This window comes from Myotis myotis, unplaced genomic scaffold (assembly GCF_014108235.1).
Source record: "Myotis myotis isolate mMyoMyo1 unplaced genomic scaffold, mMyoMyo1.p scaffold_m19_p_3, whole genome shotgun sequence".
In the NCBI taxonomy this organism is placed as follows: domain Eukaryota; kingdom Metazoa; phylum Chordata; class Mammalia; order Chiroptera; family Vespertilionidae; genus Myotis; species Myotis myotis.
Genome location: NW_023416335.1, coordinates 24,613,372 through 24,627,028, shown reverse-complemented (window position 1 = coordinate 24,627,028; position 13,657 = coordinate 24,613,372). Strand labels below are relative to the sequence as shown.

Genomic DNA, 13,657 nt, shown 5'->3' with positions numbered 1-13,657 from the left:
CAGAGAGGAAGGGAGAAGGATAAAGAGTTAGAAACATCGATGAGAGAGAAACATCGATCAGCTGCCTCTGGCATGCCCCCTACTGGGAATGTGCCCGCAACCAAGGTACATGCCCTTTAGGATCGAACCCAGGACCCGTCAGTCCGTAGGCTGACGCTCTATCCACTGAGCCAAACCAGTCAGGGCTTCCCCCCACATTTTAAATCCTGACCTCAGCTACACGGGGCTGGGAGGTGACTGCAATTGAGGCTTCCAACAGCGCTGTAACGAGAAAGCCCATGAACTCCTGCGGCTGAGGTCTCTGGGACCAGCACAGCCCTGGGTCCTTTATTTACCAAGCCCCAATACTCAGTGTTTCCATTGGATTCAGTGAGTGACCCAGAATCTTTTCAAATAACACTGCTTATTCAGCCTTCTACTGGAATGACATGCAATTTAATACAAGACACTTATTTACCAAGGACGATGACCTTCTAGGCACCAGACTAATTCTTTCTGATAAATAACATTTCATTTACTTCCTACAGTTGCGTAAGGAGTAGCAACATTTTATGGAGCATAGCAGATGCTGTCACTCACATCTCTCAGACACATCTGAGTGCCCTGATGCTAGTCTCAGCACCTGTGCTGAGATGGTGGTGTAGAAATGGCCCAGAAACCCTCTGGGGTGTAGTCATTCTGAGGTGTGTGTTTTGCCTTGTTTTCCAGTCTTTCCCCGTAGTTTTAAGTTTTTATCTCCCCCTGGCCTCAAGAGGACACTCTTTGCTGACTTCCACACTTACCCTTGGTTATTTTCCCTTTCTCACTCCCCACATAAACCATTTCTCTCAAATCATTGTCTTTGGGTCTTCTCCTGGGAGAAAGCAGATGAAGCCGGTCGCCATGCTGGATCTGTGGAAAGATGTGGCTCAGAATCTGGCCTGCATTATACACTCTGGAACTACTCACTCACCCCATTTTATAGATGAAGACACCGAGACAAAGGAGGCAAGGACCGCCTGGCTAGTAGATGGAATATGCCGCATGGCAAGTAGAATTTACTCTGCATGACAACTTGGATTTACTGCTCAGACTATTTTTTTCTCAACGTCAGTACTATTGACGCTTTGGGTCAGACAGTTCTTTGTATAATGTTTAGCAGCATCCCTGGGCTCTTTGTACTAGATGCCAGTAGCACACCACCCCAGTTGTGACTAGCAAAAACGTCTCCAAATTGCCAAATGGCTCTGGGAGGAGGGGACAGTTCCTCCGTGTTGAGGACCATTGGCCAAGAGAGCCAGGCCCAGGGATAGGTCAGAGGTCCACACCGATGGAGAAAGGCAGAGAAGGAGATGCACACGTAGTTTATTTATTGACCTTGTATAAAGCTTTCATCCAATCTTTTATCTTCTGACTTCAAATCTGGCCCACTTTCCATTAGGCTAGGCTCCCTGAGATCAACTGTTCCGTCGCTTTGCTTGTGATAAAGTTCTTTCCTATTGAGGAAAGTTCTTTCCAATTCTGCTTCCTGGGCACTGACTTCATCAGTGTGCCTTCCAGGGCCATGCAGAGGCCTAATCCCTGTTCATGCATGGCACTTCAACTATTTGAACACAACTCCCGTGTCTCTGCCCTATAGATGGACATGGACTACATGCCAAGCGCCGCAGACACACAGGGAACAGCTGTTGGACTGCAAGTTCAAACTTCTAAGTTCTTTTCAGACCTTTGAACAGGAATTTCCAGGGACTGGAGTCTATGCATTTTAAGCTTTCAGGTAATTCTAATGTGGCCCATCACAGTCCAATATTTAGGAACCTCAGACCTACTTTATTCCAGCCCAGGCAACAGGGTTCTGATTTGTTTCTTAAAGCAGATACCTAAAAGATGGTATTTGAAGATGCATTGCAAAGAAACTCTTAAAATAATAGGATATTTCATATTAGGTCAAAGAGGTATGTTTCTATCTAGTTTCATTTTGAGTAAAATAACTTTATATAAAGTTTATACCAAAAAAAGGTCCTAAAAGTTGACACCAGAAAATGTTAGTCAGGCTTACTTCTCCAGAGAGTGGGCTTCCAGGGGATATTTAAAAATCTCTTCTTTGTCCTTGTCTTCATTTTCAAAGCTCGGAGGATGCATGTGTGTGTAAATGTACATACACATATTCTTATGCATTGCAATCTGTTTTTAAAAGTTATTTAAAAAGTTGTAATGATGACCATCTTCTGCTATTTCATGTAGGGATGATGACATCGCTGGAAATAAGTTCCAATCATAGACCTGAACAATTTGGGGAATAATAAAAGCATTGCAATGATGGATTTGAAAAAGACTCCAGCTCACCTGCCACCACTTAAGGCAGTGAGAAAGAAGACCTAACAGTCATAGGACCACAGAATATCCACACAAAGATCCAGAGTTAAAAGAAACGGACATTGAAAAAAAATAAGTGAGCCCTGGCTGGTTTGGCTCAATGGATAAATATAGTCCCTCATAAAAGTAAATGATTATTCAATTCCTATTCACCCTAGGCTTTAAATTACATATCCTATATTCTTTTTAAAAATATATATATTTTATTGATTTTTTTTACAGAGAGGAAGGGAAAGGGATAGAGAGTTAGAGACATCGATGAGAGAAGCATCGATCAGCTGCCTCCTGCACACCCGCCACTGGGGATGTGCCCGCAACCAAGGTACATGCCCTTGACCAGAATCGAACCTGGGACCCTTGAGTCCGCAAGCCAACGCTCTAGCCACTGAGCCAAACCAGTTAGGGCCGTATCCTATATTCTATTTTAAGGGTTTCTGGGCTTCTAAAATGGGCAAACGCTCTTCCTCTTTCCATTTTAACTGCCCCTATTTCTATTAAATAAATTAGAACAGATTGCTTTTTATTTTGAAGGAGTTTTCTGATTTCCTACTCACTGCTGCCCCAACTAAATACCCCTCATGTGACTTTAAGCCTTTGACCCGTGTCCCTTCTTATGTAGAGACTGTTCTCATGTCTTCCTCACAAAAATTTCCCCTTCCTCTTGGTACAGTCTTGTGTTATTTCTGGGAGCAGGAATCAGGGTCCAGGACCGAGTCCACAGCAGGCAGGCCCCTTTCTTCAGCCACAGGAGTTTGCTGATGCACACAAAGTTGACATGCCCATAAAACCCCCAACAACCCAACCCCCACTTTTTTTTAAAGTGAAATATAAGTCCGCATTCAAACTCCATCACAGCAACTGAATACCATGGAGGGCAGCCTCTGGATCTTTCAAGAGTGATTATATTTCATGTTGCAAGGAGTGTGTGTGTGTGTGTGTGTGTGCGTGTGTGTGTGTATGAGAGAAAATTCAAGAGAGAAGGATATATATTGAAAGAGAGAGAGCAAGAGAGGCAGAGCAAGAATGAGAGCAAGAAAGAGAGGTTGAGAAAGAGAGAGGAAATTCTAGCAAAGAAATGTGTGTGCGCACTGGTGGGTCATGCTACCCTAAATAACTTGGACTTCCACTGGCTGGCTTTTGTTCATAAAATGCTAATCCTTTTAGGTGCAGATCTATATAAAACATTGGGGATTAAAGGGCATACAGAAATCTCAAACCTCTTCTGCTACATAAGGTAAAGATATTTCAACTAACAGTTCAAAATTCTTTTGAGGGTACTAACAAGGGGTCATTAAAAAATTTCCCAATTCTTTATGAAATACTAATATATGATGTATATCATGGGATGTGCCAAACTAATAATGAACACTAGACAGGTCCCTGTAGTTACGTTTGAGATTGTTTTTCAATGCACAGCTGTCTTTGGGAAAGAATTTATTTCTCAGGTCAACTATAACGATGGGGGAGGGAGTCATTTCATTTCACAAGGAAAAGCACCACCTGGCATTTGAAAATAATTCTCCTTTGCTTACCTGTGCTCTACTAATCACTTTTACTCTCTCTTTCTCGTCACAGCCCTCGCAGGCAGGCAGATATTATTATCCCCTTCTTGCTGATGAGAAAACAGTGAGGAGATGAGTTGCAAAGTGTTAGAGTGGGGAGCCAAAGCAGGCTCCTGGCTCTCAGCCCCCAGCACTTTCTACTATCTTGCAAGAAAGCCTCAGATGAAAAGGGAGCAGCCCCGTGTTTGCTCCAAATCCTGGCTTCTCATGCATGATATCATATCCATCTACAAGGTACTCCCACTGGCCAGATTGCTAGACCAGATTTTCTTTAAGATTCAGTTCCCAAAGTTATCAAAAATGCATTTTGGACCCTGGCACCATCAGCCTGTGGCCCGCCTCCCATTGCCTTTCTTCATGTACAAGTAGTTTTGTTCTCATTTAACCGTCTTCCTCCACTTTGGCAACTCCTTGAGTGGCTGCCTTGCTCACCCGGGGAACTAAGCTGAAAAGCAGGTGTTCTTTTCCACTCAGCAGATGCAAAGGCGATAAGCTGCACTTTTTAGAGTCTCCTGAGAGACTCAGACACCCTGGGCTGAGCAACTTGGATCTTGTCCAATTTCTTCCTCTCCAGCCGGCTCGGGCTCCAGTTCCGGCTATGGATGTGTGTCTGAGCTCCGAGCAGCAGCCTGGGCGCCTGGGGGAAGGACCAAGCTCCCCAGATGGCTGGCTAGAGGCAGAGGAAGAGACTGTCCAGAAAGATGGCACCAGTGGACCCACAGGAGGTAAACCCCTTCATGTCCTCAACACCTTCTCAGTTGTTTTCCTGGTGATGGCATTTTCCAGTTAACTTCTGTGACAAGAATTTCCATTTCCTTTTAACTCTAAATTTTGAAATGATTTTTATTGAAATATAATTGACATGTAATATTATATTAGTTTCAGGTGTATGACAAATGATTTGATATTTGGATATATTGCAAAATGATCACTACAATAAGTCTAGTTAACATCCTTCAAGATTGTTTGTATAACGCAGCTAAGTAGAAAAATGCCTTTATGCAAGCATAAGCATAGCATTATAAGTAATCCCTATTTTTCATTATTTACTTATCACAATCCACAAATTTATTTTATTTTGTATATAAATCTAAGACTGTATATTTTTGTAACAAGAACATTTAAAAAGAAATGCAATCTAGATTGGTTTCTGCTTTTCATCAAAACGTATTCCTGGCAGCTCTGTCATACATGGATCCGTGTAGAGCAGTGGTTCTCAACCTTCCTAATGCCGCCACCCTTTAATACAGTTCCTCAAGTTGTGGTGACCCCCAATTTCATTGTTACAAATTGAACATAATTAAAGCATAGTGATTAATCACAAAAACAATATGTAATAATATATGTGTTTTCCGATGGTCTTAGGTGACTCCTGTGAAAGGGTCGTTCAACCCCCAAAGTAGTCGCGACCCACAGGTTGAGAATCCCTGGTGTAGAGCAAAGTGCATTTTCCCATCAGGACAGTGCAACCATTAGGGTTGCATTTCTGGACAGGGACTTAGTACTTAATAAATGATGGACATACCAAATAATGTCATGAGAGCCAAGATACAGCATTTATAACATTTACAATTGTTTAATGTGATATAATTATGTTCCAACTCTACTAAACCAGGATATTATTTATTTTTACTAAACTGTTTACATAAAAATGCAACTCCCTCTAAAACTACCAGTCTAGCATGGGTACAATAAATGAAAGTACTTAATGTGCAATAAACATAAATTTCTATATTTCTGTAGACTATAAAAGGTTCTAATGGGAGTGTATTTATATGCCCACGTTTCTTTACCCTGTTGATTGGGAAAGGCATAAACATTAGCTTCTTAACCTGTAAAATACTGAACCATCCAAAATCAGCCCGTTGACTTTTCCTCCAGTCTTGAGAGTCCCTGGTTGGCGATTTGTGGGAGGAAGGGAAGAATGAATGGTCTAGGGCAGCGGTTCTCAACCTGTGGGTCGCGAACAATGAAAATACATCCTGCATATCAGATATTTACATTACAATTCATAACAGTAGCAAAATGACAGTGATGAAGTAGGAACGAAAATAATTTTATGGTTGGGGGTCACCACAACATGAGGAAGTGTATTAAAGGGCCGCGGCATTAGGAAGGTTGAGAACCACTGGGGGCATCGCGGGGGTGGCTGGGGGAAGGAAGCCAGCAGGAGCTGGCATGAGTGAGTACCTGATGGTCGGGCTGCTCCTGGTAGACACTCCACTGATGAAAGCCTTTGAGGAAAAGAGCTCAGCCCTGTACCAACTCCTTGTACCAGCTGGCCTGTACCAGCTCCTGACTCAGGAATTTGGTGAGCTGGTTATTAAACATGGCCATTATTGAAATTTAAGTTACATAAATTACAAAGAAATCGATTATATAAAAGGCAAAGGTATATGGGAAAAACCTAGATAATAAATACTCTGGACCAGACCTGGATTATTTTAGTGCATTTGATGATTAGCTATGTGCTTGAGGCTATTGAAGTCCGTTGTATCTGGATGGTGGAAGTACTCCATTATGGTGTAGGCTGCACATCTTTCCCCAGGGACATTTTATCACCAGGGCTGTTTACATCATGGTCACCGTCAAACCCTACAAATCAGTGATGGGCCTCCTTGGTCATTTATACATACTGGGTTGGCGTTGTATGTCAGTGGCTTCCCATAAGAGGTAGGTGAGGACCGGAGGTCTCCTTCCCTCCCTTATGGTCTGCCCACAGCCCTAACCAGGGCACATGACAGGAAAGGGCCCCTCAGGACTGACTCAGCCACTCTTTACTAGCAGGTTCTGGCAAGTTCAGTGCAGCCCCTGGTCTCTGGAAGCTCGCCTTTTTGTTCAGGGCCGAGAATTCTCCTTCCAGGGGTGGAACACACTAAACCAGAACCTGTGGCCGAGAGCAGCACTCCGAAGAGCTGCGGACATCGTGGTCACACTGTGGTCAAAGGCCATTTCCCCATCTGCTGCATACTGACACTTTTTTGGTAAAACACAACAAAAACGAATTGCTAGGAAGACAAAACGGAAATACATACACACAGACATGCAAAATAGAAGCATGTAATTAGCTTCAACAGCCATGACCCCATGGCGGACATTCTAAAGGCTTCCTCCAAGTTTCGGTGCTGCTCTTTCTGGAAACCTGTTAAGACGGGTTGCAGACCAGTGGCACAGAGCTGTTGCAGTGCCCCTGGAAAGCAGTGGTGCCTGACATAGCCTGTCCTACCGGCCTCCCAAGGGTGGACTCCTGAGTAGGTTTCTTCAAAGACCCGCCACCCTTCACCTCCTCCTCTGCGCATGTGCTCTTTTCCTCCCGTTTTATATGATATTTGAGAGCTGCTGGAGTGGTCATGAGAGCAAGGAAGCATTTAACACAGCAGTAACTCGATAGTCAGAGCTCATCTGACAGCCTCCTGTGGGGCTGGCTCATCTTTGGGTGACCTGAACCTTTTGAGGAGCTGATGTAAGAAGGATTTAAGGAACAGGCTCCAGCCAACATTGGGAATGCTACTTCAAGACCTAAAAATAGTCAGGTCCATGTTTGCCCGGGTCCTCCTTACACAGACAGCCCATTTGTGCCACTTTCCTGGTGCCATTTAGCTTTCTCCTGTCGTCAGGAGTGTGGGAATGGGGACACACTTCTTCTGTCCTCTTCTAACTAGAGGGAATATCCTTTGGCATTTCGTCACATGATAAAGATGTCACATCTGAATGCTATGTCCCTGCCACTCATTAGCAGTGCTTTGTGCTAGTTTGCTGCCTTTGTCATTGATAGCGTCACCCCTCTCGGTTCCCATCCTACCAATTGTACTAAGTGTATATTTGCACTGAATCAACAAATCATGAAACTTATTTTATTTTCTGCCCCACAGATTTTAACAGCATAGAACCATCTCTTCATAGCCTCCAGAAATTTGTTCCTACAAATTATGCCAGCTACACTCAGGAGAACTATCTGTTTGCAGGCAAGAAGATTGTCGTTCAAGAATCAATAGAGAGTTACGGAGCAGTGGTGTGGCCAGGGGTGAGACAGCTGTTACACTGGGATGGCAGGCTTCTGGGCACGATAATAACACTTTTGTACATTTGCATGGCCTTGGACAATTTGCCAAGTACTTTAACATTTTGGGTTTCTCCAACTGAGGGTCAATTGTTGCCCCCACCCCCACCAGGGGTGCAGGTGGTGTGCTTGGGCTCCACGAATGCATGACATCTCTCCCATAAGCTTTGATTTTCCTCTGTGCTATGTTCCTGAAACATTCCTGTTTACATTAATATAAGCTTGAATACATCAGGAAGTAGGATGAAAAATTCATATGAATTCTTAAGGACAAAGTCACATCTTCAGAGTTTTGGCTTTGCAGCATGAACCTTCGGGCCACTCCCACAGACCCTCAGGTTTACGTTTTCTGTTCACATTGTGGATATTCCAGCAGGAATGTTTAAGAACCACGGCTGCATCTCATGTTCTCCCTGCAGCAGCCCCGGGAGGATGGCGCCGAAATGGGGGAAACACTGAATTGAGAGCCAGCAAACCTGCTGTTTCCTGGCTGTGTGGTCATGGATGGTCACTGCGCCTGTTTGCCTTCATTTCCATATTTAAAGCATGGGGCAGTGTTCATGGCCAGTGCCGAGATGGTTGTGAGGGTTCAGTGAAGTGCTACTCCTAAGCTCATGTTAGATGGTCATTGTTCATGCAGTATGATTACTATTAATGAATCACTAAATTAATGAGGAAAAGCTCATGACTTGGTAAAGCTATTGCACTGGGGGCGCCGTGCACAACCAGGCTGGGACAGCGGCCTCGGATGCAGCACTGCTGTTCTTTCCACCTGCAGGGGTTTTCAGCCTGGGCTTAGAGAGGCTCCAGATCAACAGCTCAGCCGCTAGCATGGAGGTGAATCATGCTGGGGTCTCCTTAAAATGCAGATTCTAATTCTGGGATGGGCGATGCTGTGCTCTGCATTTCTCCCAGGCTCCCAGGTGATACAGACCTGCCGGTCCAGGCACTGCACATGCAATGAGTAGTCATGATTAGAGCTTCCATGGAGAGCCCTCTGGGCGATCTGGGGCACTGGTGGCAAGTGAGAAGGGAACAGGAGGAGGAATGGACAGCCAGGGGTCCCCTCGCTCTTAGAGCTCCTCCTCCCTCCACCCAAGGACAGTCCATTTTTATCTCTTATGCATATGAGTATGATTTTCTTCAAACAAAGGCTTTTCTTCTCTTTTTTTAATTGAATTTATTGGGGTGACAATGATTAATAAAACTATATAGGTTTCAGGTGTACAATTCTATAATATATCATCTGTATATTGTATTGCATGTTCACCACCCAAGTCAAGTCTCCTTCCACCACCATTTATCCCCCTATACCCCTCTTGCATCCCCCCACCCCCCTTTCCCTCTAGTAATCACCATACTGTTGTCTCTGTCTGTGAGGTGGTTTTTTTTTGTGTGTGTGTGTGTGTGTGTGTGTTTTCTTTTCTTTCTTTCTTTCTTTTTTTTTTTTTTAATATATTTTTACTAGAGGCCCCTCTTGGCCTGGCCCTCTCACAATCCGGGACCCCTTGGGGGATGTTGGGCTGCTGGTTTCAGCTCAATCCCCACAGGCAAGAGATGTAGTGCATGAAGTAGCAGGTGATGGGGGGCACCGCTCCCCCTCATCCCAGCCCTGCTGCACTTGCTGCCACTGCAGCTCAGTAGTGCTGCCGCGGAGGAGCATTTGCCAGCCGGGCGTCTGGCACCTGTTGGTCAGCTGAGCGTCATAGCTACTGGCTGGTTGTCTGGTCGTCCGGTCAACCAGTCGCTTAGGTTTTTATATATATAGATATTTGGCAAACAGACAACAATAGCAGGGGTATCCGAGATTAGATTTGTCCACTGGGCAGTTTTATGTTCATCAAGGCCTAAGCCTTTCATGCACAAACCCTGGCCTCTCTTGGGACCTCAAACTCTTGAAAACTGCAACAGAAGGATTCACGTAACACGCTTCTCTTGTGTGTAGTCCAGTGCAGCTCTCCGTGAAAGAGATCATTTTCCAGATTTCACTAACAAGCTAAGAAGGGTGGGAGAGTGTTTGCAATGTCAAAAAATGTAGCTGTTCCTGAGAAAAAAGCATTGTTCCCACATGGCACCCCAGAGGGGCCAGCCTCACACAGGGGAGGGCTATCTCTTCAGAAAACACCTCAAAGCATGTGTCCTCTCCATAGCTCTAGGTGACACTGTCTTCCTAATATTGAAACCCCTACATCACAAATAATTATCCTCTCAAGGGATGTTTGATTTTCTGTATAAAAAGCTATCTTAATTTATTTGCATATGTGTTTTAGCATCTCCTTGCTACTCATAGTGCGGTCCTTGGACCAGAAGCCCTGGCAGCACCTGGTAGCTTGTGGAAAACGTAGTCCTGAGCATCCCAACCAGAGCACACCGCACACAGACATGCATGTGAACCAGGCCCAGGTGATCTGCGTGCACACTAAAGTGTGGGAAGTATTGTTCTGATAATCTGTTTCTTAGAGAAACCACTTACAACAAAACAAAACTGCCCAGTTGTCCAGCATAGAAGACAAAGCCCTGGCCCACCTGAATGTTGACAGAGGCTAGGAGAGGTCTTGAAGAAGTTTATCCAACATTCTTAAAGCAGGTGGAGGCCTGGCATGACTAAACCAGAGGAGGGAGTTGCTGTTCTGTAGCCCTCACTGCCCAGGTTTGCAAGAGATGAGCTGATCTTCTAATTCCTGGCAGTCAAGCAAGAGTCTTCTGATACAGGCAATTCACAAACCTGTTTCTCTAGTTCCTTTGATGTAGGTTATAATTTTCATATTCCAGAGGTGTAAATACATCAGTAAATGTATATTTTGATTCTGATGAACCTTTCCATAAACTATTAATGATAAGTCTTATAGTATTTAATTTGGGGTGGAGATTGAGGTGGCTACTGGTTTCCAATGTTGCAATGCCCACGTGACAACTATAAATCTTTTTTAGGCTATGGCTTTGTGTCAATATTTGGAGGAACATACAGAGGAATTGAATTTTCAAGATGCTAAAATACTTGAAATTGGTGCTGGACCAGGCCTTGTTTCCATTGTGGCCAGTATTTTAGGTTTGTTTGTTTGTTTACTTATTCCTGACCTTGTTTCAAAAGACCTTTATTGTGACAACAATGATAAGGAGTATCACAGGCTTAGGTGCTTATGGTTTAGGTGCTCAGCCATGATTTCACTCATTGAATCTCCCCCAGTGTCACAAGCTAGAATTACTACTGTTATCCCCAGAGATAAGATTATTGTGTGTTAGAGATAAGAGGTTCAGTAATTGGCCCAGTCCACCAATTACCATGTGATGAAGTTGAAAATTTGGAGGTATGACTCTCAAATCCTCTGTTGTAAACAACTAGGTTATGTTGTCTCCTGCTCTTTGTTGCAAATATTGTCACTAACATTGTGAAGGAAATAAAAAGTGAGTTAATCCAAGGTTAAGACAGATTTATACCCAAAATGTAGGTTGTGAGTTCCTGGGCACTGGGCAAGAGGTGGTACTAATCTGGCTACTTCTGCCTACATTATCATAGTTCTTTCTTTAAAACTAATCTGGAAATATGGTGATCTATTTTGTGAGCCATTGTCACTAGCTTTAAAATGCCTAAGAATTAATTTAATTAATTTAGATAAGGGTGAGAATCAGACAAAATAGATTACCCTTTGTGGAAAGAAAACTGGGTGCTGAATACTTCATGTAAGAAAAAAAAAATCATCAGATAAATGTATTTTTAGAGGGAAAATTATGAATTACTATATTAAGCAGCTGCTGAAAACAGTAATATGTTTAGTGAATTATCCTGAAATCTCTTAACATTGCACCATTGCTTAACTTAAAGTTTCTTAAAAGATGGTTCTCAACCAAAGGTAATTTCTGTCCCACGAGGGACATTTGGCAATGTCGGAAGACATTTTTGATTGTCACAACTTGGGGATGGGTGGGGAGGTGCTACTGTCATCTGTTGGATCGGTAACAGAGACACTCCCAAACATCTTACAAAGTACAGGGCAGCCCCTCCCAGCCCCGCCCCCAAAAGAATTATCCAGTGGAATTATGTCAAATATGTCCGGCCCATATGTCAATAGGGCCAAGGTTGAGAAGCCCAGTCCTAGTTCTCTTCTTTCTCCCTGAGAGTATATGTCCACTCTGAATGCCCAAAAGATTCCAAGTAATTATTACATTTTTCCTCTTTCTCTCTTAGGAGCTCAAGTCACCGCCACAGATTTGCCTGATGTCCTAGGAAACCTTCAACACAACCTTTTAAAGAATACACTAGCACACACAGCACATCTGCCTGAAGTGAAAGAGCTGGTGTGGGGAGAAGGCCTGGAACAGAACTTCCCCAAGTCGACTTTCTATTATGACTACGTTCTGGCCTCCGATGTGGTCTACCACCACTATTGCCTGGACAAGCTGCTCTCCACCATGGCGCACCTCTGCCAGCCAGGGACTGTGTTGCTTTGGGCAAACAAGTTCAGGTTCAGCACTGACTATGAATTTCTAGACAAATTCAAGCAAGTTTTTGATACAACGTTCTTGGCTGAATTTCCAGAGTCGTCAGTTAAAATTTTTAAAGGAACACTAAAATGGGACTAAATGAAACAAATTGCCATTAGAAAACTTAGTGTGTGTTTTGAGCAGTGTTAGAAATGGTATTGTCAAGAAAACACTTATAAGATTGAGAAGGTGGTGCATAAAAAGATCTTGTACACGCAAAACAAGCAGAACTTAATACTACAGCAACTATCTAAAATCACCTATTAAGGTTATCTAGTTAATCTAAACATCTGTAAAGAATAATGTGAAAATATAAAAATAGCTTTGCTGGCTCCCAGAAGTCTCAACTAAATGTTCAGTAAATTTTACATGAATAAATTAATAAACAAGTTTTAGTATAATTTACTACAAACGTACTTGTTTCTCTCAATTCATTCTCCTCATTCATGCTGCATATTTAAAAACGCAGTAGGTTTTATATTTTCTGGCTTTTTCTACAGAAGTTGGCAGCCACTGTACTATAATGAAAGCTAACTTGATTATTCTCCTACTATGACTACAACTAATTTTGATTTCCTGTAATTCTTGTTGATGGACATTTTTTCCTTTGAGTTACAGCGAAACAGCACAGCAGCACATCTAAAGAACAAGGAGTGGGAGAAGGCACATTCATGGAACAAATGTGTTTCAACTGCATTTCTCATTATAGAGCTCCCTTCCTCTACATCTGGTTCTCTCTGCAGGTCCCAAGAGAAATGAAGGGAGGACACTATACTATGAGTAAGCAGTTGTACACCACAAATAAAAAGTAAAGCAAGTGTCTTTATGTATGTTGCTCACTTTGTCTGGAAAGCCCTTTTTGGTCACGTCTATCGACTTAATCCTCATTCCCACAGTCTTAAGAAAGCCTGACCTAAATTCTCAAATCAAAGGTGGCTGCACTGTGTATCTCACAGCACTGTACCTGTACTTCCATTCTACTTACTCCAGTCTACTTCAGAGACAAGTCCAGATCCGCAGGCCCTGACTAGGTATCAGTTTCCTGAGAGTGTATTTAGGGTTTATGGTGTCCTGCATACAGTAGAGTTCCAATTAACATTGTATTAACTGAGAGGTTTCTGTTTGCTGATTTCTGTGTCCATTTTTTTAAGTATTTTTATTGAGAGAGAGAGAGATAGAAACATCAATGATGAGAGAG

At 43.2% G+C, this 13,657-nt stretch overlaps 1 protein-coding gene across 2 annotated transcripts; it reads left to right on the top strand.

The window, feature by feature from the left end:
* Window positions 1-3,540: 3,540 nt before the first annotated feature.
* On the top strand, window positions 3,541-12,871 carry LOC118652078 (protein-lysine methyltransferase METTL21C-like). Of its 2 annotated transcripts, none has more exons than XM_036301953.1 (5): window positions 3,541-3,589; window positions 4,492-4,642; window positions 7,790-7,941; window positions 10,909-11,026; window positions 12,164-12,871. In XM_036301953.1, the coding sequence occupies exons 2-5, from the start codon at window positions 4,516-4,518 to the stop codon at window positions 12,556-12,558; spliced, it is 792 nt and encodes a 263-aa protein (XP_036157846.1). In that variant the 5' UTR covers window positions 3,541-3,589; window positions 4,492-4,515; the 3' UTR covers window positions 12,559-12,871. The 2 variants fall into 2 exon arrangements, with proteins under 2 accessions (XP_036157846.1, XP_036157845.1); XM_036301952.1 differs by lacking the exon at window positions 3,541-3,589 and adding an exon at window positions 4,008-4,151.
* Window positions 12,872-13,657: the final 786 nt, after the last annotated feature.

Bases quoted from the DNA above. Each gene is read 5' to 3' on its own strand.
- LOC118652078 (XM_036301952.1), top strand. From the start codon at position 4,080: ATGAAAAGGGAGCAGCCCCGTGTTTGCTCCAAATCCTGGCTTCTCATG. The intron at 4,152-4,491 runs GTACTCCCACTG...CTTCCTCTCCAG, and splicing joins ATATCATATCCATCTACAAG to CCGGCTCGGGCTCCAGTTCC. The intron at 4,643-7,789 runs GTAAACCCCTTC...TCTGCCCCACAG, and splicing joins CACCAGTGGACCCACAGGAG to ATTTTAACAGCATAGAACCA.